Source organism: Cryptotermes secundus, unplaced genomic scaffold (assembly GCF_002891405.2).
Source record: "Cryptotermes secundus unplaced genomic scaffold, Csec_1.0 scaffold1083, whole genome shotgun sequence".
In the NCBI taxonomy this organism is placed as follows: Eukaryota; Metazoa; Arthropoda; class Insecta; order Blattodea; family Kalotermitidae; genus Cryptotermes; species Cryptotermes secundus.
In genome coordinates, this window is record NW_019739978.1 from 38917 (window position 1) to 63798 (window position 24882).

Genomic DNA, 24882 nt, shown 5'->3' on the forward strand with positions numbered 1-24882 from the left:
TTGTCACAATATTACCGGTTTCCACACTTTACAAACCCTACAACAAAATCTCTTAACACTATCTTCAAGAGTCTTCACGTATTAATAACGCGGGAGCTATACAAGTCTCCCTGAATTACACACTTCAGATATAACTGGTTGTCACTGGTTATCGCACACCCGTCTGTAGCTCGTAACTTGCGAACTGAGAACTCGTTGGTAACGCACTGACTGGCTGACTTTACGACTCGACTTGGCGACTGTTACTTTATAACTGACTCGCAGCCGCTGTGCAGCCCACTTATATAGCTGCAGTGCTGGCTTGTTGCGTAATGGGTGCCACGTCATCCTGTTACGTCACCGCTGTTGACTCGCATTGCATAGTTACCAGGTTACGGGGGCTCGGCTATCTTCGGCTCCGCTCGTGACGTCACCGCGCGTTGCATAGCTACCAGGACGCGGGGTGATTACTCGCCTATTACGCGAGCGCTACGTTACCGCTACGTGCAGCTGGGGAGGCAGGGGTCAACATGTCACAATATGATGTGACAGATGACAATCCCTGTGCATCCCTTGCAGCATTTTCTCTACAGGAAGGGATTGAGTTCAAAGATTTTGAAAAAGCCATAGAAGTGTTTCAGCTAATTGAAAATGTTTGCATTGATGACCTGTACGAGGAGTTCAGCAGCCATCGAGATTACATCTGCAACAGTGTGAACAGATATGGTGATTATGTAGCAAACTGGTTAACTTTTTTTTCTTCAGTACCTGAGCATGATGTACCAAATATTTCCAAAGTGGTAGGATTTTTTTTAGCATCCCTGGCTCAAATGCTTTTGTGGAGCGAATCTTTTCATTCATGAAAAGTAAGTGGAGTGACACAAGAAACAGATGCTCAACAGATTTAATCAAGGCAGAACTCCAGGTGACAGTGAACTATGAAAGCAAGTCTTGTTCAGAATTTTATAAATTTTCAAATGGTGATGTTCAATTATTAAAAAGTGCTAAGAGTTCAGTGAAATACAATTAAAAGAATCTGATCGACCAGTGTAGTATTTAATATTTGTGTGTTATACAGATGTGTGCTATGTAATATTTTGTGCATTCTATAAATATGTAATAGGGCTACATAATATTTGTTTTGTTCTATAAATGTGTAGTAGGCCTATGTAATACAGATGTGTAGTAGCATTTTGTAAGTTATGTAGTATGTTGATTATGTATATTTTATAGCTTATTGTGAAAAATGTCGTTATAAACAAGCAACGAGACATCACACCTTTTTTTATTTTACAAAATCTGGCAACCCTATCTGGGACTGTAACTTGTACGCGGACCAATGGGCAACACTGAGGGACATTTGGTTTGAGAACAGCAAAAAAGAATACCCAAAATCAGTTATAGAGCTCTTAATGCTAGAAGAATAATGATTTCTGCAAGGCATGTGTTACTTAATAAACAACATTTCTATATTTATACGTAAGAAAATTAAAATAAGTAATTGTACTGATTATATTAACAGTATACCTCCAGATTTAAGTTAAGATCTACATTAAGAATCGCTGGGTCACCGCTATTATACATAGAATAAGAAGATTATAAGAATGTGATATAGAATGCCGGGTGAGCATTGCCTAGGCCTTTTTGTATGTTAAATATTTTAATCCCAATTTTCAAGATCGGAGCCGATATTTCCTAGAAATAGCTGCTCAATTATCCTTACGAGGCTGCGTGAACCCATTCGAGATGCACTACTTCTCAGAAAATCTTGTAGCACAGAGAATCGAACCCGGGACCTCTGGATCTGTACATGTAAACCTTTTTTCCATGGTGGAATGTTGGATACTTAATGCTCTTAACTAGTAGTAATTACAAAACCTTTGTTGTTGTTGTTCGCAATCATTGTCCTTTAAAAGCCTGTTTAACAGTAGGCGTTTCTGTAGATATTCGAAACCATATGTAATGGTCATGTTAATTTTACTGTAGGGAAGAAATAGAAACTTTACCTTACGGGTATTCAAAACTCTTCCGTAATATTATCTTGATTTTACTACGACAGTATGAAAATGTTTCTGTGCATGTATTTGATATATGTAATGATTAATGGTGTTGCAATGGAAGTGGAGACGTGATGTAGTGGTTAGCTTGCCTTGGGAATTGCAGCTGGGGTTTAATCACAGATTTTTTTGATTTTTTTTAATTATGAGTATGATTCCATTCCAACATTTTGTGTTCACTTTTATTCATTATACCTTCACATCAAATGGGTTGGCAGAGCAGGAACACTGTAGACTCATATTCTGGAGGTTCTCATTTCAGATCTCAGCAAAGATATTGGCTATCCTGAGTGAAGTTCTCTATGGGTTTCCTCTGTCGCTCCAGCCACCTACCAGGATGGTATCTTGGTTAGGCCAGGACTGTTTCATTCCAAATCCTTTCCAATTTGCCATTCATCTGTTGTCTTCTACCATTTAATGCTATGTAGTCTAGCTACCAAGAGCATTGCAGAATAATATACCGTCATTGCCTAACAGCGTATGTTTCTGATAAGTCCATTTGCTCCTCAGGAGATTGATACATAGATCACTACCTAGGGATCCACATACTGACAAATAGTTGCTGCTTCTCAGAATTGTAATCCTCATGTTTAAAAGTAAACACAAAATTGTATCAGCATCATAACAAACATATCATAAGCAGCTAAAGTACTGTAAAATGGTGGGAACATTAGTAAATTAAAAATCATGCAGTATAACTTGGCAATTGTGTCATATTTACGGCAATTTACCTTTGAAATTTCGATGTGATGGGAAAAGTAATATAACACTGAAACTAATTCAAGAACGTGTTGTAATAGGTTGAGAACATTTTTAATATAGTTTGGAAGTTTGTTCACTCCTTATGAAACACATTTTGTGTCTGATATTTAGAACATATCATAAAAGAGGAATGAAATGGTGAGAGTATAAATTTAGAATAGGTAAGGAAGTAGGAATTCTTGGAAGAAGAAAGCATTGCACTGCTACTGGTATACGATGCTTTATCTGTGCAGAATTTTTCAGCAAAAATTATATTTAATCATGCTGTCAGTGGTACTGCATATGTAACCAGGAGCTGAATTTCTGTATAACCCTGACTCTTTGATAACTTGAGAAGAGCACAAATGAGCATCTTTACATGATAAACTGATATAACACTAACAAGAGATGAATATACAGATATTTGTATTGTACCTGGAGTTAGTTATTTCTACTGAATTTCTTAATTTTTTAACTAATGTCAGTGAATCGTTTAAAAGTCAATATACGAGGTATTTTTAGTTCAGCGTTAAATTTAAAATCATACTTCTCCGCTACTTTGGTTTAAAATTCTTAAATTTGTATCACTTTAAATTCCTTTCTTCAACAGGTCCTGGAGACATGGAGACTTACTGGGAAAAGCAAAGTGAATTTCAAGGAGGTTACACAGAACCTTATTTCTGTGGAAGAGTATTGAATCTCTGTACCAGAAGCTGCACGCCTTTGTGTCCAAACAGCTCTCCAGGCACTATACTTTTCTCAGGTCTACAGACAGCACTCATTCCTGTTGATCTTGTCAGTAGGACAGAACCTTAGGGTAAACATATCTTTCCATAGTGATCTAAGATGTCCCAGCTTGCAAACATATACACTAGTAGTTAATGAAATTGTACTAAACAAATTGCGTATCTCATCTACTGACATAGCTCTTTCAATGAATGACTAATAAAAAAAAATAATAATAAAAAAAAAAAACAAATTCAGTGACATACTCACCCACCCACCCACTCAACTCAGGCAGCATACTTCCTGATTGTTAATGAAATAGCAGAACCAAGAATTAACGAACCAGCAGGCTGGTAGTTTTCATCATAGTTTCAATGTTGACATTTATAAGCTGATTGTTTTTTTTAATTTTCATAACTACATCCTTCCTTGTGCTAATTATCATATCAAAGTTTCATAATGTTTATATCGTTGAAGCAGTGCCATGCACATAAACTATCACCTTATAACATAATGGTGCTTTCTGAATGTTCACATTTATAAGTGTCACATTTCAACCAGTGTCAAGTGTACCAGGGAATAACTGCTTTATGCCGTTATATTCGTTGTTGTTTTTGAAAATATGCTGTGTTCTTAAACACTGAATAGGATAGCGACTCGAACTATCGGCATTACAATTTCTTTGCCCAGCCCTGTATTGTATTTCATAATCATATTCCTCTAATAATAACTTCCATCTCATTAATCTTGAACTCGGGTCCTTGACATCAAAAAATCCAAGTTAAACCCCTATGATCTGTAACTATTTGAAATTTTCTTCCCAACAAATATGGTCTAAAATGTTTACATGCCCAAACAATGGCTAACAGTTCTTTTTCCACTGTCGCGTAATTTAATTCAGCTTCATTTAAAGTTCTACTTGCATACGCAATTGGTTTATCCTGTCCCAATTTTCCTCTTCTTAAAATGGCTCCTATATCATAACCACTAGTATCTGTTGTCAAAATAAACGGTTTCTGAAATCTGGATATTGCAACAAAGGAGTATTAGTTAGTTTAAATTTCCACAAAACAAAACTGGCCTGTTCTTTTTCTGTCCAGTACCATTCATTTCCTTTCTTTAATAATTAAGTTAATGGTTTAGCAATTGCGCTAAAGTCAGCTATAAATTTGTGATAGTAACCAGCAAGACCTAAAAATGATTTAACATCCTTCTGTGTTTGTGGTATAGGAAACTCCACCACTGCTTTGACCTTGGAGTCATCTGGTCTAACACCCTCTGAAGTTACTACATGACCTAAGTAGTTTAATTCTTCTTTTAAAAATTCGCACTTGTCTGGTTCAATTTTTAAATTAAATTCTCAAAGTTTTTGAAAAACAGCCCTTAATTTAGAATTATGCTCCCTTAAATTTTCTGCTGCAATCAAGACATCGTCCATGTAAACTAAACATCTCTCCCCTATTAATTCTGATAATTCATTCATTCATTTATTTCATTTCCATAGATCCACACAGAAACAAGTTCCATGAGATGTGGAAATAGTCAAGTTTGAATCTTAACATAGATACAATAAAAACAAGTTATAGAAATAAATTCAAGAATACATAAATTAATATAATTAAATTTCAAAATAACAATTAGTATATAGTAAGCAATCATATTTCTGACAAGGCCCTTTATATATTGTTATGTTAGTTGTAATAATAAGTGAACAGTTAATAATTACTTTAGCAAAATAAAATCATCTATTAAAAATTCATCAAGTGTGTAGAAGGAATTATTACTCAAAAAGTCCTTCAATTTGACTTTAAATTGATTAGGTATAGAAGCAATTTCTTTAAGATTATAAGGGAGTGCATTAAAGACCTTCGCCGCCATGTGGGACACGCCCCTACCATATACAGCCAGATTCATCTGGTTCATATGTAGATCCATTCTCCGTCTGGTTAATAAATCATGATAGTCATTGTTTAGAGCAAACTTGTCTCTATTTTTAACAAAGAACATCATCAGTAAGTAAACATATTGATCTCTTAAAGGGAGTATATTTAATTCCCTGAATCTATTTCTACACGACTGTTCATATCCAAAACCAACCATTAATCGTATAGCTCTTTTTTGCATCCTAAAAACCTTTTCAGCAGAAGCTGAATTACCCCAGAATATCAAGCCATAGGACATGACAGAATGGAAATAAGAGTTATAAATAATTTTCAGGGTAGTAATAGTCATCATGGGTTTCATGTTCCTTATCATATAACAAGCTGAACTCAACCTATTTAACAGCTCATCAATATGTCTTTCCCAATTCATAGTTCTAGTAATAGTTATACCAAGGAATTTAAGATCGTAAGAGCTCGTGATTTGTGTTAGTATGTTACCTACATCCCTTCCAATAGACGCCTTGTTGTTAGCAGTAAAATTTATACAACATGTTTTTACAGTGTTTAAAGACAATAAATTTTTTGAAAACCAATCACTAAGTATAAAATAAACCTCATCTAGTAAATTCTTTAGCTGCCCAGAATTGGGATGTGATACCAAGACACTTGTATCATCAGCAAATAAAATAGGTATACTGTTTAACTCCAAGATCTTAGGCAGGTCATTAATAGAAATTATAAACAACAGTGGTCCCAAAACTGAGCCCTGCGGAACCCCATTTGTTACACTAACCCATTTAGATCGTGTTAAAACATTCCCATATCTATTTCTAATTTGTGTTCTCTGATATCTATTATGTAAATAAGACATATAAATTAAGATGTTTATCCTTTATTCCATAGTACATTAATTTATCCAATAATACCTTATGACTGACACAGTCAAATGCTTTTTCGGGACCACAAAAATCCCACTGATTAAAGTTTTTTGGTTGAGAGCATTCAATATTTCAGAAATTAATTGAAATATCGCATTTCCAGTCCCCAAATTAGCTCTAAAACCAAATTGATATTTACTTACTACTTTATACTCAATTAGATGGCGTATCAATCTGCTATACATTACTTTATCAAAAATTTTACTAAAAGAGGTAAGGATAGAAATAGGTCTATAATTGGATAAATCATATTTTTCAGCTTTTTTGAATACTGGTATAATCTCAGCATATTTCAGCATATCTGGATATGCACCTTCTAATAATACCTTATTACATAGATAGCTTAGCGGAACGCTTATAAAAATTTTACTAGCTTTTAAAATTGAATTAGAGATACCCTCATAACCACGAGTAGTTGAAGCTTTAAGGGACCCTATTATCTTTTCAATTTCAGTATTAGTAGTTTTCAAAATTTCACTACTAGGAAATGGGCTACTAAAAGCCTTTGACATATAGGACACATAGTTTTCGGATTTATTTAATGATGGCAAGTTGGTACTATTCATTCCTTTTCTTTACTTTGCCTGTGGATATTGTCAGCAATCTTATTAAAATAATTGTTAAATGTGTCCACAATAGTGTTCAAATTGGTAGTACGTCTCCCATAAATGCATAAAGCATTACCATTTTCTTTTGTTTTTCTGGCTTTCTTACAAACTTCAGTATTTATTATATTCCAGGTACTTTTAGTTATATTTTTTGAATCTCTAAGTTGCCTTTCATATGTGATTCTTTTGGCTTGCTTGATTACCATATTTAGTATTCTACTATAGTCTTTATAGTATTTAAGTAATACTGGATTGTTTGTACTTTTAGATTCCAGATATAGGTCTCTTTTCCTTTTACAGGAAACTAAAATACTTGTAGTAACCCATGATTTAGATTTCTGTTTAATCCCTCGTAGTAAGGGAAAAGAAGAATTAAATTGTCTCAGAAATGTATTTAAAAATTCATTGAAGCTAGAGTTTAAATCACAGGTATTAAATACAGGTTCCCATCTTTCATAGCTCAGTTTCATTTGAAAATCGAATAGACTATCATTATTAATTTTTCTATGATAATAGGTATGTTTCTCTTTAGTAACCTTTGAAGAAACATTTAGTAATAATAGTTACCCTTCATGATCAGAGAGTCCATTTGACATAGGAATAGTTTCATAACCCTCATACCGACAAGATATTGTTCATCATGCGTTGAAAAGTGCTTGGCGCTGATTCCAAACCAAATGGCATTCTTTTAAATTGAAAATGACCATTTGCTGTACTGAAGGCAGTCTTGCACCTGTCCTCGTCAGCTATTGGCACCCGTAAGTATTCACTTTCACAATCTAAAGCAGTGAAATACCTTGCTCTTTCCAAGTTATCTAATATCTCTTGAATATTAAGCAGTGGGTAACAATCGCCTACAGTAATTTCATTCAATTTTCGAAAATCTACACAAATTCTCCATCCCTCTGCTATGTGATCTAATCTTAAGTTTTCACGTAATAACTGTAATCGCCTAATTCTTTTCATTTGATTTTTGAAATCTGGTTTGTGCATCATTGTTGGTGGTTTTTCTAATTTCGGATCTGTTGTCAAACATACTGGCTTATCAGCCAAATTAACCATCAAACATGGATATTCAAAATTCTCACAGTTGACTAGACTAGCTGCACAAATTAAACCTGGTTGAAGAACTTAATATTCAGTAAAATGAACTCCTTTTTCTCGTGTTTTACACAATACAACCTGTTCATTATATGGGAGTGTTATAACTGGTGGTTTCTTTTTGAAAAACAAAACCTTCATTTTCCAACAAATCTTGCCCCAGAATTATATCTAAATTTCCTGGTAAACTCTCAACAACATAGCACATTTGACTTAAAGGTTCTAATGTGTTCAAAATATTTAATTGTACTTGGCCCTTTAAGTCCATTCGTTTTCCTGTTATTCCACATATTTTAAGTCCTCTCCCTGCTTCTTTATTAAATCCTTTCAGCGAAGATTCTTTCACCAATGATATCTCTGTACCTGTATCCAGAAGAGTGACCCCAAACTCTCCTGTTAACTGCGGACTAACTACATAAACCTCGTAGTGTCCCAAGGAATCATCCCCTATAGATTCCTCCAAGTCGTTTTTTACGACTCTTATACGATCATTTTCTATGATCCGATCATCTATGTGATCCGGGTATTTAACCCTTAACATCCAGTCGTCTATGCGATCCCGGTCCGTGACCTTTAAACACGATTCCGTCGAATCCTTGAACACGAGGGGGTCCCCCTAGTTCGAGTAGAGACGACCCTTCTTGGGGTCCGGAACGGTATCCTCATGGCTTTCATTAACCCGTTTTGGAACCCCTTCATTCTCTACCTCGTTGAGACGATACTTTCTGTGGTCCGGGACTGTATCCTCATAGTCTCAATTTACCCCTTTCGGACCCCCCTCATTCTCAACCTCTACTTATTCGAGACAACCCTTCGTGGGGTCCGGGACAGTATCCTCATGGTTTTCACTAACCCTTTTGGATCCCCCTGAATCTCAACACTTATATCTCTGAGACGACACTTCGTGGGGTCCGGGACAGTATCCTCAAGGTTTTCACTAACCCTTCTTGTATTCCCCTGATTCTCAACACATTTCTCTGAGACGACACTTCTTGGGGTCCGGGACAGTATCCTCAAGGTTTTCACTAACCATTCTTGGATCCCCTTGATTCTCAACACTTATTTCTTCGAAACAGTTTTCAGTAACCCCTTTTAGATCCCCCTTATTCTCAATATCCTCAAACAAATGTTTCCAATAATAGCACTAACTTTCTCGAAACGATTAGGTCTCTTAAATTCGCAGCCTTCCAGCAGGGTTAATCTCGGCTGCTTAGAATACCATACTGCCAGATTTCCCAAGAGCCCCTGGCTCTGCAATACTTGGATACATGCCCCACCTTATGACACGTATCACAAGTTGGTTTACTCCTACAATACCTCGCCGTGTGCCCCTCTTGCTGGTACTTATAACATCTCACAGAGGTTACTACATTCACCTCCCTCTTAATTTGGGATCTATTTTCTCTACCAAAATTCCCTACATTTTCTGTGTTCGGCCACTTAAAATTTCTTGCATTTCCCTTGAAGTTATCCCCTTTAAAACTCTGTGATTTTACTTCACATTCTTCCTGTAGTGCGGTTTCTACTAACTGTGTTGGAGAATCCTCCTCTCCCCTAGCCTTGACAATATATTTAACTCTGTCATCTTTTAACCCGGCTAGAAATGTGCCCTTCATAAACTCTGAAACAAGTATGATGCCTCTTTCAATAGAATTTGGATTTATTTTCTCACTTCTGCGGCATCAAATCTAAACCCATATTATCAATTCTTGAACCCCATTGAGCCACACTTTCATGATTTACTTGTTTCGCATAAACAACAAACTTGCATAATATGCTAATGTTCCTCTTCACTGCTTAATTTTCCTCCAAAATAGCCCTAAATTGTTCCCATGTATTTCTTTCTGACCTGGCAAGCAACCTATCCTTTGCCTCGCCTGTAATCTTTGACTCAATAAATTTTAAAAGTAGCGGGTACTTTGTTGGGTGCACTACCTTTCTTGCAGCTTCAACCCCATCACAAAATTCATGTAAACACTTGAGGGTTCCCATCGAAGCTTTTGGGAATTAACCGCCTGAACCACAGAAATGTATTCACTTTTGTCTTCTGTCATAGTGGATTAGACTAACCTGTTTGGAAATTGAAGAGTGGGGCGTGTTCGGAAAGCCGTAGTTCGGTGCGTTGAAACGATGTCCCAGAGGATGTTCCAAGCCCCTCTAGCGGCGACGGCTGCTCCCGGCTTGTCACCTATGCTGTCCCTCGGGATTTGACGTAGGCCACTTATGGAAGCTTTCTCCTACGTGATCAAGTTGACTGCTCATTCCCAGTAGTCCAGCTCCAGAGCTACTGCAGACAGTTAACCCGGACCGCTTCCAGAGCGTTAACCCCTCGAGATAGGCTCGGTAGGTGTACCAAAGTCCCTCCGGCCGTTCAGGTTTACAGCCAAGAGGATGATTCACCACACACATTCACTTTCTTCACGCCACTGATTTCACACACGTATCCCGCCGCTGAACACCATGTATTGTAGTTCGTTTGCGTTCGCGTGTGTGAGGATGGTGATTTACACACGAACTACGTCTTATAACGTAGAGTGTAACGTGATTTAGCTGCCACCACTTGGTGAGTACTGCACCAAGACAGGTGCGATGTTGATGCACATTGAACAGGTAGGTTGCACTGGCCAGGTGCGATGTTGAACTCTGCCTGTTGAGCTTGTAACGGGTTTTGAACCGAAGCATTGGGCGTGCAGGTAGGCAAGATTCCTTGAAGACTTGGATGTGTGAAATAAGGTAGACGACGCGAACTTATGAGGTGAAACCAAACACTTTACTTGATCAAGACATGAAATAAGTACAAAACAAGAATCAAACCCCTGACTTTACGAGAGCAGTACGCTCTCAAACGTACAGTGAGTACTGTACTATGTTAATGGTTTTTACATCCCCGAATGGTTACAATGCCAGCCCTTATATAGTATTGTCTTCGGGCGTGGCAAAATCATGTGACTTTATAGCGTCCATTTCCTTACAAGGAGAGCGTGGACCCTGGATATCGCAGCTAATTCTCGGAACCATAACGTCACTCTCAGTGCCGTGTGCAGCGAAGATGACTTCACTTTCAAGTTGCAACTTACATGCTTACATTAGGCGTATTTATGCATCTCTTTAGGCTATCGTTGCATACCTTACAATGTTCCATGCCCTATTAATGTAATAAAATACCATCAAATCTTATAAAATAAAATATGTGGTGACGTCACTTAACACACCAGTGTTACCACATTACACAGGCTCTTTGGCCCACCCAGCAACCTATTAAACGGCGGTTATCCGGATGGGGTTTAAAAGAGACCACACTACTCCAACTGGTCCGAGGTCAGGAATATTGGAGCTATACCTCTACTGCCCCATGTCTTCATGTCATAATAAAGGTAAATCCATTCCTGCAACAGGCCGTAGTGATCCACAGGGTTGTGAGGCGTCGACCCTCCCATATTTTCTAGACAGTAGGCTCAAAGATGGCGGTGAGGGTGTTAGTCTTGCGCGCCGGCTGCCCTTTACCCCCCAGAAAGATTCCTGGTAGTAATTTCTGTTAGAGGCTGAGTCGACACCAGGGCCATAGTGCGGCTGGATCTGGTAAACTGAAAACGTTAGTGACCTCATTTGAAATTGAACCCGGGACCTTTCGGCATGTAGCATAATGCCCCCATTTATGGCGTAGGGCTCAACTCATTTAACATAGGGACAATTTCACCCAATTCGACGGGCGCAGCATGTACGGCGCACTGCCGACATGCACACAGTTGCATCGACAATGAAGCCGCAGAGGATGCGTATGAATCACTCCAGCGCTTAAGCCGGGTTTACACGGGTCAAGTAAACGGTCATGTAGAGTGGTAAAGTTAATTAGAATATTTTTCTTGCATCGTGTAAACAGTTCCGGCCAAGTCAAGTACCGACTTGCGTCAAGTAGCGAGACAAGTCAAGTAGTTCTGCACGGTGGACAAGTAACTTGACTTGACTGCTACCCCCACCACGAATTTTACCACCTGATCGCCTACTTGACCGCTGACTTTACCGGTGTAAACAGGAGATGATGCAAGTGAGCAGGCCGGCAGGGTTAATACTACCAGCTTTCTCATGTCAGGCATTTGATTCGTATACACTTTTTGTACATCTACTTGAACATCCACTGAACTACGTGAAAACACGTTTGTTAGGCTGTAGTTAAGTCAAGTCAAGTAGAACAAAACCACACAAGTGCGGAGGCAAGATACTTGACCCGTGTAAACCCGGCTTTAGTGCCGTGATTTGGAACGGGTCGGGTAAACGCACCCGGCTCCATGAGCTGTGCATCGACTGGCCTTATCGAGCGATGATTAAACAGTGGACTGTACAACTGCACGAGGTGTGGCGGCGTTGAGTCACCGGTGGCACAGTCCTCTATACAACAGTCTCTGTTTTTTGACCTGACCGTTCTGAACACAATGCGCAGACTTGGTAGAGTTCACTACGGTAACGCTCGTAGGAGGGTGATAGTTACACTACGACAAGACCGTGACGTAGCTCAGGTTGTTAGTCGCCGGCTGCCCGGGTTGAAGCTCAGGGAAAGCCATGTGTGATTTGTGGCGGGGCAGGTTTTCCCCAAGTACTTCTGTTTCCGCGACTGCTCCACACTCATCATCTATCATCTGGGGCTGGTACAATAGCCCAATAGTGGCCGATGTGCTAAGTGGATTCTTACACATACCTATTTTATTATAGTGATATTGATCGTGAAGGTATAGGTATAGGTATCCTTGTAACATGCCGTGGAGGCCCATAGGGTTGTGAAATATTGAGGATCGCACATTTTCTAGACAATCGGTTCATAGGTAGCGGTGAGGTCGTTAGCCTTACGCTCCGGCCGCACTTCACCCCAGAAGAATATTCCTGGTACTAATTTCTGTTAGTGCCTGAGTCGAACCAAGGGCAATAGTGCGGCTGGAAGGATAGGCAAACTGAAAAAATCCACGTCATCGCCTCGATTACACAGGTCTGCAACCAAAAAACTGCATAGGATATTTTTACTGTTTCTTAATGATTTTTACTCAAAAAACCGGAAATAATAGTAAAAAAATCCATCACGTCATTTTTTTTGCAAAACTCATATTTTTAGTTTATTTTTGCGTGAAATTTATCTTCAACATGAAATCTGGTATCCTATTGTTGATTCTAAAAACCATATCCAATAATTATTTCTCACTTTAAAATAATATTTATAAGAGTGAATCTAAAAAATAATACAAATAGAAAAAGGGGGGCGGGGGGCAGTGGAAGGGGTTGGTAGTGTGGGTTTGGCGGCGTGAGGAGCTCAAGCGATCATGTCTCAACATGTTTACTTTATTTGTAGCGAAAGGTGAGGAGTCTTACTAGCTCGGTTGAGCATGTTTGGACATGTTCTTTGGGGCAATAGGAATGAGTATAAACAAGCCTGTTGTCACATTTGATCATGTCTCAACATGCTAAATAAGTTCAGGATCTTGGTTGATGTATAAGCCACTCAGTTTACATCCTGCATTCAAATGTGACTGTGCTTGTGTTTTAGCTCTGTATTATGGCTCAAAGAGGTTGTGTTATTTTGACAACTTTTGTTTTATTTGTGGTGAATTCATAGTTAAAAGTCAACAAAGAAACATAAGTGATTTTATGAAGAAAGTGTAGTTTGCTTATTTCAAATTTAAACTTGGGGATCCAGACAAACCTTGGGCTCCTCACAAGGTGTACAGAAGGTGCGAGGAAGAACTTCGTTTGTGGTTTAAGGGTAAGAAAAACTCATTTCGTTTTGGCATTCCTATGATGTGGCATGAACAGCAAAATCACACGGCGGATTGTTATTTCTGTTCGGTAGATGTGAAAGGCTTTAATACAAAAAATAAAAAGAAAATATCTTACCCAAACCTAAATTCAGCTATTCGTCCAGTGCCTCATAGCTCTCAAATACCCCTCCTACGTTCCAGTTTGGATGATATACAGAGTGATTCGGAGGACAGAACTATAATACCACCCTAGGATGAATCCAGCTCAGATTTTTCTGTTGATGAGGGACCCCAACCTTTTTCTCAGAGTGCGCTCAATGACTTAGTTAGATATTTAGGCCTTTCCAAAGATGCAACCGAATTGCTAAGGTCAAGACTAAAGAATAAAAACTCGCTGTCACCTGGAACATCATTCTAGTGGTACAGGCACCGAGAGAAGGAATTCACTCAGTATTTCTCCAAAGAGGGAAGTGGGAGAAAAAGAAAAAGAAGCATGGGGCTCCTTCAAAGACGTAGTGCACAAGTTTATGGGAACACTAAAGACCCTCTCTACAAAACCAATGTACAACGCATGTTGGCTGCATATAAAGCTCAAGGTTGCAAGATGAGCTTAAAAGTCCATTTCTTACACTCCCATGTCGACTACTTTCCCGAAAACTTGGGAGCCTATAGTGAAGAGCAGGGTGAACGATTTCATCAGGATGTCCGTGATATCGATAGACGCTACCAAAGAAGATGAAATGCGAATATGCTAGCTGACTACTGCTGGATGATCAAGCGGGAAACGGAAAATGGAAAGCGAAAGTGTGTTCGCAGAAGTATGAAACAGAAGAAGAAAAGGTTTCACAGGCAAAAAGACTGAACACAGAATGTTAAATATAATGAGAAATAATATGTTTAGTTCAATGTAATAAAATTAGCGTTTTTTTCATCGCTGTTATCATTTTTTATTGTAAACCTCTATTATTTTCCAAAAAAAAACCGTACGTGATAGGGGGAAATTGAGGTCATNAAATTCAGCTATTCGTCCAGTGCCTCATAGCTCTCAAATACCCCTCCTACGTTCCAGTTTGGATGATATACAGAGTGATTCGGAGGACAGAACTATAATACCACCCTAGGATGAATCCAGCTCAGATTTTTCTGTTGATGAGGGACCCCAACCTTTTTCTCAGAGTGCGCTCAATGACTTAGTTAGATATTTAGGCCTTTCCAAAGATGCAACCGAATTGCTAAGGTCAAGACTAAAGAATAAAAACTCGCTGTCACCTGGAACATCATTCTAGTGGTACAGGCACCGAGAGAAGGAATTCACTCAGTATTTCTCCAAAGAGGGAAGTGGGAGAAAAAGAAAAAGAAGCATGGGGCTCCTTCAAAGACGTAGTGCACAAGTTTATGGGAACACTAAAGACCCTCTCTACAAAACCAATGTACAACGCATGTTGGCTGCATATAAAGCTCAAGGTTGCAAGATGAGCTTAAAAGTCCATTTCTTACACTCCCATGTCGACTACTTTCCCGAAAACTTGGGAGCCTATAGTGAAGAGCAGGGTGAACGATTTCATCAGGATGTCCGTGATATCGATAGACGCTACCAAAGAAGATGAAATGCGAATATGCTAGCTGACTACTGCTGGATGATCAAGCGGGAAACGGAAAATGGAAAGCGAAAGTGTGTTCGCAGAAGTATGAAACAGAAGAAGAAAAGGTTTCACAGGCAAAAAGACTGAACACAGAATGTTAAATATAATGAGAAATAATATGTTTAGTTCAATGTAATAAAATTAGCGTTTTTTTCATCGCTGTTATCATTTTTTATTGTAAACCTCTATTATTTTCCAAAAAAAAACCGTACGTGATAGGGGGAAATTGAGGTCATTTTTGGATTCAGCATCCTAGAAAACATAAAGTTTAGCAAAAATATTCCATGCAGCTGAAAAAAAAATAATTTTTGCAGACCTATGTTATCGTTCATATTTAGAGTAGATCTTAGAAATTTCGATTTATTTCATCTGTTCGCATTCTTTCAATTGGTATGAATAGTGATGTTATTTCGAGGGAATATTTATTGTTATACTTAAGACAGCAAGTCTGATTATCATTCGGAACAAATTACATTTAGTGCTGATTTGGAGCCAGCGTTATCTGGCATCCAGAATATGTTCAGCGCCGACATCAACTAATGCTCAAAGTATACATAAATGAAATAGTTCCAGAGGACTGAAATCTAAGAATTGTGTGCCCTATCCATAACAGAGGCTTTATCGTGGCATGGTCTAACTGTAGAGGCATTACTCTTCTAGGCATTGCTTGTAAAATATTTTTAAACATTTAATTTATGGCACATTGTGAGGTTACCAATGTGGGTTTCGTCAAGGAACATTGACTGAACATTAGATTTTTCACTATATGCCAGGTCCTTGAAAAATGTTATGAATTTTAAATNTAGACGCTACCAAAGAAGATGAAATGCGAATATGCTAGCTGACTACTGCTGGATGATCAAGCGGGAAACGGAAAATGGAAAGCGAAAGTGTGTTCGCAGAAGTATGAAACAGAAGAAGAAAAGGTTTCACAGGCAAAAAGACTGAACACAGAATGTTAAATATAATGAGAAATAATATGTTTAGTTCAATGTAATAAAATTAGCGTTTTTTTCATCGCTGTTATCATTTTTTATTGTAAACCTCTATTATTTTCCAAAAAAAACCGTACGTGATAGGGGGAAATTGAGGTCATTTTTGGATTCAGCATCCTAGAAAACATAAAGTTTAGCAAAAATATTCCATGCAGCTGAAAAAAAAATAATTTTTGCAGACCTATGTTATCGTTCATATTTAGAGTAGATCTTAGAAATTTCGATTTATTTCATCTGTTCGCATTCTTTCAATTGGTATGAATAGTGATGTTATTTCGAGGGAATATTTATTGTTATACTTAAGACAGCAAGTCTGATTATCATTCGGAACAAATTACATTTAGTGCTGATTTGGAGCCAGCGTTATCTGGCATCCAGAATATGTTCAGCGCCGACATCAACTAATGCTCAAAGTATACATAAATGAAATAGTTCCAGAGGACTGAAATCTAAGAATTGTGTGCCCTATCCATAACAGAGGCTTTATCGTGGCATGGTCTAACTGTAGAGGCATTACTCTTCTAGGCATTGCTTGTAAAATATTTTTAAACATTTAATTTATGGCACATTGTGAGGTTACCAATGTGGGTTTCGTCAAGGAACATTGACTGAACATTAGATTTTTCACTATATGCCAGGTCCTTGAAAAATGTTATGAATTTTAAATTGAAACACATCATTTTTCATTTACTTTAGATCAGCCTATGACAGTATGGATATAAATAATCTCTTTATGGCAATAGAAGAGATGCACATTTCACGGTATTTAATTGTATTGGTCAGAGCTACTGTGAGAAAGATTCAGTGCCAAATTAAGATCCAGAACATGTTGTCCAGCATTATAATATCCAGAAACAGAGTTTGACATTGGGATTCCCTAGCCTGCCTTTTGTTTAATGTATCGGTAGAGAAAATAAAATAGAGATGAAACCATTAATATAAGAGGAACTATGTTCCATAACTAAGTTCAGATTTGGGCTTTTGCAGATGAAACTGATATACTCAGAACAACACAAAAAGTTATGAAAGAAGTTTTTATTAGTTTGGAAAGATCAGCAAGAAGATACACCTGGAAAATAATCAAGATAAAAGAAAGTACAAGCTTGTGACTAAGAAAGAATGCAATAACGGATCTGCACATGTAGAAATTGGTTAATATAAATTGGTGTTGAACATACTTTCGTTTTGGATCAGAGGTTAACTGTAAAAATTAAGTCAATGGTGAGATGAAAAAGCGTGTCCTCAAGGCTCATAAATGTTTCCACAGGCTCATGAAACACATGAGTCTCACTAGATACCCAGGAAAACTAAAATTATGATGTTCAAAGTACAGAGTTATTAAAAAAGAATGAACCGATTTTATTATGCAATATTTTATTAAATGAAAGTAATACAAAACTCCAGCCAAGTCACAAGTATTCTACTCACAATCAACTTTTATTTCCTGCTTACAAGTGTTCAATGTGGCCACCACCTGCAGCACGGGCAACATCAATGCAATAAGAGAATTCCTCCCAGGCGCGTATCAGCATAACAGGATGCACTGAGTTAATTCCTGTTGTTATCCGATGTTTAAGGTCATCGAGGTTAGTGGGTAGCGGTGGAACATAAACGTGATATTTTACATATCCCCACAAGAAGAAATCACACACGGTGAGGTCTGGATATCTTGCAGACCAAGGACAAAGGGCAAGGTCTTGGGCCTCCTTCTGACCAGTCCATCCCTGGGGCACTTCTTTCATTTGAAAAAGCTCGGACCATCACGTGCTAACGGGGCGGTTCTCGATCTTGTTAAAAAATGAAGTCATGCGAATCTGCTTGCTATTAAGTGAAGAGCCAGTTTTGGAGCAAATCGAGATAGGTTTGTCCTGTAAAGGCGTTTCCTTCAAAGAAAAGGGGACCATAAACCTTGTCCTGAGACACAGCACAGAAGACGTTCACCTTAGGGGAATCTCTTTCGTACTCAGCTGTTTCATGTGGGTGCTCTGTTCCCCCACATACGCACATTGTGACGGCTGACTTTGCCTCTGAAGTGAAAAATCGCTTCATTACTAAAAATTAAACGTGAAAACAAGGGTTCGTCATCCATCATCTCCAGCATCGAATCGCAAAATTTCATCCGCTTCCTCTTGTCGTCATTGGCAAGTGCCTGAACAAGCTGCAGTCTGTATGGTTTCAGATGTAGACGTACTGTTAGCACACATCAGACAGTGGATTGAGGGATCGCAAGCTCACGGCTGGCTCAATTTGTTGACTTTCGCGGGCTCCTCTCAAACGCAGCACGGATTCTCGCCACTTGTTCCTCCTAGACTCGTGGTCGTCCTGGACCTTTTCCTTTACACAGACACCCACTCTCTTGAAACTGTCGAAACCACCGTCGAATGTTCTTAGGACAGGGCGGATTAATGCCGAATCGCCTTCGAAAAGCACGCTGCACCGTGACAACCGAATTTGTTTTCGCGAACTCGAGAACGCAGAACGCTTTTGCTGAGGACTCTCCATTCCGAGGGTAAACGAACAACTGAATGTTGCCGGAAGAACGACTCGACTTCAGCTCCCCTGTGGCAGCCATTCACAACTTTGATAACTCCCGTTTCAAATTGTCACTGACTAATTCAATGACGCGTCATGAATTCGGTTCATTCTCTTTAATAACACTGTACATTTAAGCCCAATGCTATCTTATGCATCTGAGACCTCGCCATTGTCAGGGCTGGATCAAAGACTGTCAAGTACATTGCTCTTAGCAGGATCGTCTAAAAAGGGCGTCGGCGTTGTTTTGTTTCCGGTCTTGACAAGGCTCAGAAGTAAAGTTGTACTCTTGTGGGCGCTGTATCCACCGCGCACCTTGTACTTCTAAGTTCTTTAAAGTCATGAGCCAGGTAAGCGCAGTGGTCCGTTCGCAGATGGAACTGTTGTCTGTATAGTTCCTTGTGGAAATGTTCCATCGTCCTCACTATGGCAAGTAGTTCTCGACGGGTGACGCAGTAGTTTCTCTCTTCTTCGCTTAGCGTCTTGCTGAAGTAAGCTATAACACGCTCTTGTCCGTCCTGTATTTGAGAGAGAACTCCAATTCCGACATTACTTTCATCTGTGTCCACGATCAACTTTTCTCCTGGCTGTGGCTAGGCAAGGATAGGGGAAGCACATAGGGCTCCCTTTAGAGTTTGAAAAGAGGCCTCCACTTCTTGAGTCCACTGGAAGGTTTGTTTCTCGTCCGCTAGTCTAGTTAGTGGTTTTGCATTACTGGAAAAACCTGAGATAAACAGCCTGTGGTAAGTGTATAGTCCCAGAAAGCTTTCTAATTTCATCTTTATCCTTCGGGGTCGGCCATTCTCGCACGGCTTTCAATTTTGCCGGGTCGGTGGATATACCTTCTGTTGATACAATATGACCGAGGTACCTGACTTCTTTCTGCAAGTTTACACTTTTCCGGGTTAAATTTCAGACGGGCTTTCCTGAAGCTCTCAAACACTTTCCGTAAGTTGAGCATGTGCTCTTGGAATGTGCGACCTATTACGATCACGTCACCCAAATACACAAGGCATGAATCGTACGTGAGACCTCGTAGGACTGTCTCCATTAGCCTCTCGAAGGTTGCCGGAGCATTTCAGAGGCCAAAGGGCATGACTGTGAACTGCCATAACCCTTGACCTGTCGAAGAAGCTGTTTTCTCTTTGTCGTCTGTGTGTACATCGACTTGCTAATAGCCACTCTTTAAATCGAGCCTTGAAACCATTTGGCTCCGGTCATCGTGTTCTGGGAGTCGTCAATGCGGGGTAGTGGAAAGAATATCCTTCTTGGTGACGTCGTTCAGCTTTCTGTAGTCCACACAGAAACGGATCTACCCATTCTTTTTCCTTACCAAAAACGACAGAGAACCATCAAGGGCTGTCCGATTCTTATATAACCCCTGTCCTCGCATGTTATCAAGCATCTCATTTACTTCTGCTAGTTTTGCCAGGGGTACCCTCCTCGGTGGCTGTCGAATTGGTCGGGCTTCTCCCGTGCCCATGTGGTGATATACTTTATTTGTCCTTCCATAATCGTCGTTGTCCTTCGCAAAGATATCCGCGCACTCAGCCACGAGTTCCTCGAATTCTTGAAATTCTCTGGTGTTTAGGTGTGGCTTGGCCGCTGTGGTCACGTCCGCTAATATTGGTATTAGGCCTGGTGCTGGTGGCTGCCCCACAACGGGAAAAGTCACAAGTGTTACTGGCTCACAGTGCGCCAGAGGAGATCGTCTCCTGAGTTTTTTGGTCTCTTTGGGTAATATTCATGCCCCTCACTGGTACTTCCTGACAGTCCTGAACTAGGGTCCTGGCTACAAAGATTAAATCAGTCTGATGGGCTTGCTAGCTTGGTTCTACTAGACCACTTTCTACTCCCAGATGATTCTCCATTCTAGCCAGCACTATTCCTTCGCTATGTGCAGGTATCACATGGTCGTTTCCCACTACTAAGCTGGACAGACAGGGCCCGGTTCCTGGACTCCATAACGATACTTCTTCTTCCACCAGACGCAGAGTTTGGCCCCCTATGTCCACCGACGCATCATAGGCGCGAAGTATGTCCGGCCCCAAGGTGAGTTCATCTGTGATATTCGCTACGAAAACCATAATTATTATAATTATTATCTGTCGGATCCCCGGAGTAAGGTTCAACAGAACTTCTTTCAGGATTAGTAGGGATCGTCCAGACACGGTCGGCAGCGTGGATTTGGATTCGGCTGTCTTTCAGGCCATCCGGCGGCGATATTCGGTCTTAATATCATGACGTATGCTCCAGTGTCCACAGTCACCTGGCACGGCTTATCACCGACCCATCTCTATGTGACCAAACTGGTATTGGCTTTATCCGTGATGTCGGTGAGTGCGTAGCGTGGGGGCCTTAATGAATACGCCGGGGTTCGTCCTTCTCCATCTGCTGCATTTCCACAATGTAGCAGTAAAATACTCGATGTACAACAATTTGTTTGTGGCGAGTTGAATTTCGTAGAAAATTCTGAAACCAGTGTAGGGTGTCTTGCCACTGAAGACACCGTTACGATTGTTAATTGGTTTATTTAACAACCTACAAGTCTCGGCTACAATTAATTATAACACTGTTACGGGTTTACACTCTTTACCAACTCTACACACTCTTACGGGTTAAAAAATTAACAAACTCTACACACAATTCTGTACACTCTGTCCTCAGTAGTCTACACGTATTCATAGTACGATACGGGAGCTATATCTGTGACACTGTACTACACACTCCCAATACATTCTCAGCTATCACAAATTATCATTGACTATCACACGTTCCGGTATTTTTGTTTCCGTTGTCACGATCCGCACTGTTACTCCTTATCACAAAACTCACTCCTGAATAGTGTTCGCTGCTCCTTATTTAGCCTCGAAACGGACAAGACAGAAAACAATTACGTGATAGGTACCGCTGTTGCCTGACGACGTGTTTGCCGATAGCCTAGCAACGTCATCGGGAGTTGTTTACCGGTGCATAGCAACAGCGGGATCCCTTGGTCATGTCACCACGAGAAGGGGCGGGGTGTTGACTGGTCTATTACCGTAGCAATGACAACGCTCGGAAAGTGTTACGTCACCGCTGGCGGGGTAGGGGAAGGAGTGTTGACTTACTTTTAACGTTGAAACGACAGCGCTCCGATGCCGGCACGTCACCGCTAGGGTGGGCGGGGTGTCCACCGTAGCGCATCACGTCATAGTATCTTTGAGAGCGGAATCTTAAGATATAATTTTGGATCAGTGGAAGAAAATTGGGCAGGGAGGAAGAGGTATAACTTTAAGCTATACAAACTATTTAATAAACCAGATATTATTGGCTCGATAAAAGTGAAAAGGCTAAAATGTGGCGGACACCTAAAATGTGCTCGTGAAAATAGAATGATTAAGGTTTTCAATACCGAACTGACCACTAGACCACAGAAACATATGAGTACATACGAAATAATATCAACTCCTATGAGTGTGAGAAATGGCACTAAATTTTACTTTAGGGTAACAAGTGTGACGTTAGTGACGTAAACGTTAAATTTTCTATTATTATTTAGGTAAATCTATGTTTTCATGGCCGATACAAAATGGTATTATAACTACACCGATCCTCCAAAGCCCACAAAGTGCCCCAATCACCCCAATTCCCCCAATTAGATTTACATCTTCAGAGCTAAGAAAAGGAGACAGTCTCATGACTCAGTCAGGGTCGGCAGACAAAAGAATATGGTCACAGGTCCCGCCGGCCCCAGAACTCAAAGTGACTGTGTCCTCGAAATCCAGCAGAAGTTCACCCAAAACAAGAGAAGAACTGTTAACTGTCCCAGCTCCCCAACCTAAACCCAAACACACAAATCTCCTGAATGTCGAGCCCCCCAAATTTGCCACGGACCATTCAACTGCCCGAACCCGTCGAATCGTCCAGCCTGTCTCTTCCAAGCAGTCACGGCAAGATCGTTTACCAGAACTCAGCGGTTTCCAGGACAAATTAATGCTGGATATGCATGTAAATTTCAGAGACGCAGTAATTTATATATAGACTAGTTCAGTGGTTGTCAACCCGTTTCCCTTTCTTTCTTTCTTTCTTTCTTTCTTTCTTTCTTCTGTGTTTCCCTCCTTTTAATTTTCGAATACTAGAACCAATCTTTATGAATCTTGGTATGTATATCATATCACCTGACTCCCATCTTAACGGCATAATTCATAAATTTCTCCCGTCAGTAATACCAACATTACAGCTTCTCTAATTTCTGAAGCATTAACTGCTGCACCAGTCTACATTAATCTTAGTATACCCATCCTACCACATGAAGTTATTTCAACGGCATTTCGAGAAGTAGTACCAACATTATGGCCTCTCAGATTTTTATGCTAATAACCGTATGTTACTTAAATGCCTGAACAAATCGTAATGAATCTTTGTATGTATACCATGTTACATGAATCAATTTCAAGGACAAACTTCATAAATCCCTTCAATCAGTAATACCACTTTTGCAGCTTCTGAAAATTTTCATGTAATAACCTCAGGATACTTGAATCCCAGAATCGATAGTCGCGAAATTTATTATGTATATCATGTGACATGAGTCCTGATGCATGACCAATGCCAACATCGCAGAACCTTGGATTGTTGAGGCCGTAACTTTAATACTACTTGAATGCTTAAATAAATTGTGTGTACTTCATGTACACCTCAATGGCGTAATCTTTATTTGTTGCATCTAACCTGTAGTTATAGTGAAAAGAAAGTGGTGATCGGGTCTTCGCAGAATTTCTTCTTATTTATTAACACTGATCTATTTAAATTTAATTTTTTTATATTTCCTTATTTCTCCTCATGTTATTCATTAAAATGTTCAAGATGAGCAATTAGGATGACCTGAAGACGGAGACAGATCCAGTCTCCGGAACGTTGCGATCTTTTGTCTTTTACATACCAGACGATGGATGAAGTCCGAAACAAACCAAAAGAAGTACGGTATACACCATCGTCAGAATCTTTTCAAGTCTATCTGGTTCAGTTTTGTAATGGAGAAAGAGTGTCTTCTGTGAGATAAAAGTTTAATTTTAAATATCATTTATATGAACTTCATTCTTCAGTGTAGTTAACTTTTATTCACAGAGGTCAGCAGCAGTGGTTCTGTTATAAACAAGATTTTATATTGCATAGCCTATACAGGACAAGGCAAAATAACAACCATCTCATACTAATAGTGTCATATATAACGTTTGGTTCCCATTTTTGTTGTCAACAGAGACACCTTAATCTCATTGGAAAACCAGCTTCTTGTTCCTCTTATTAATTATTATTATTATTATTATTATTATTATTATTGCTGTATTCGTTGTTGTTCTAGCTGTATATTCAGACATATCATTCTACAATCCATTAGGAACAGTTGGTGGTCGATAGACCCCTGCAGAAGCAGAAGTAACTGACCACCAGCAGTACGACACCAAAGTTACTGGGGTGCCCTGCAACACGTGTCCCTCTTAGAACACAAAGAGTTCCTAAAATCCATGAGGAACAGGTAGTGGTCCGTAGACCCCTGCAGAAGCAGACGGAACTGACTACACACAGTAAGACACCGAAGCTACAGGGATGCCCTGCAACACGTGTCCCTGTTTGAACACAAACAGTTCCTAAAATCCATGAGGAACACGTGGTGGTCGGTAGACCCCTGCAGAAGAAGGAACTGACTACACCCAGTAAGACACCTAAGCTACAGGGGTGCTCTGCAACACGTGTCCCTCTTAGAACACAAAGAGTTCCTAAAATCCATGAGAAACAGGTGGTGGTCGATAGACCCCTGCAGAAGCAGAACGAACCGACTACACCCAGTAAGATACCCAAGCTACAGGGTTGCTCTGCAACACGTGTCCCTCTTAGAACACAAGGAGTTCCTAAAATCCATGAGGAACACGTGGTGGTCGGTAGACCCCTGCAGAAG

At 39.7% G+C, this 24882-nt stretch overlaps 1 protein-coding gene across 1 annotated transcript in view; it reads right to left on the bottom strand.

Moving 5' to 3' along the window:
* Positions 1 to 22130, bottom strand: part of LOC111872258 (cyclic AMP-responsive element-binding protein 3-like protein 2) — a 40491-nt gene extending 18361 nt beyond the window's left edge. Inside the window, exons 1-3 of the mRNA XM_023865968.2 lie at positions 22055 to 22130; positions 20278 to 20675; positions 10104 to 10221 (exon numbers count right to left, since the gene is read on the bottom strand). Coding sequence (XP_023721736.1) covers positions 10104 to 10221; positions 20278 to 20675; positions 22055 to 22130 — 592 coding nt within the window. The remainder of the gene's footprint in view (positions 1 to 10103; positions 10222 to 20277; positions 20676 to 22054) is intronic.
* Positions 22131 to 24882: the final 2752 nt, after the last annotated feature.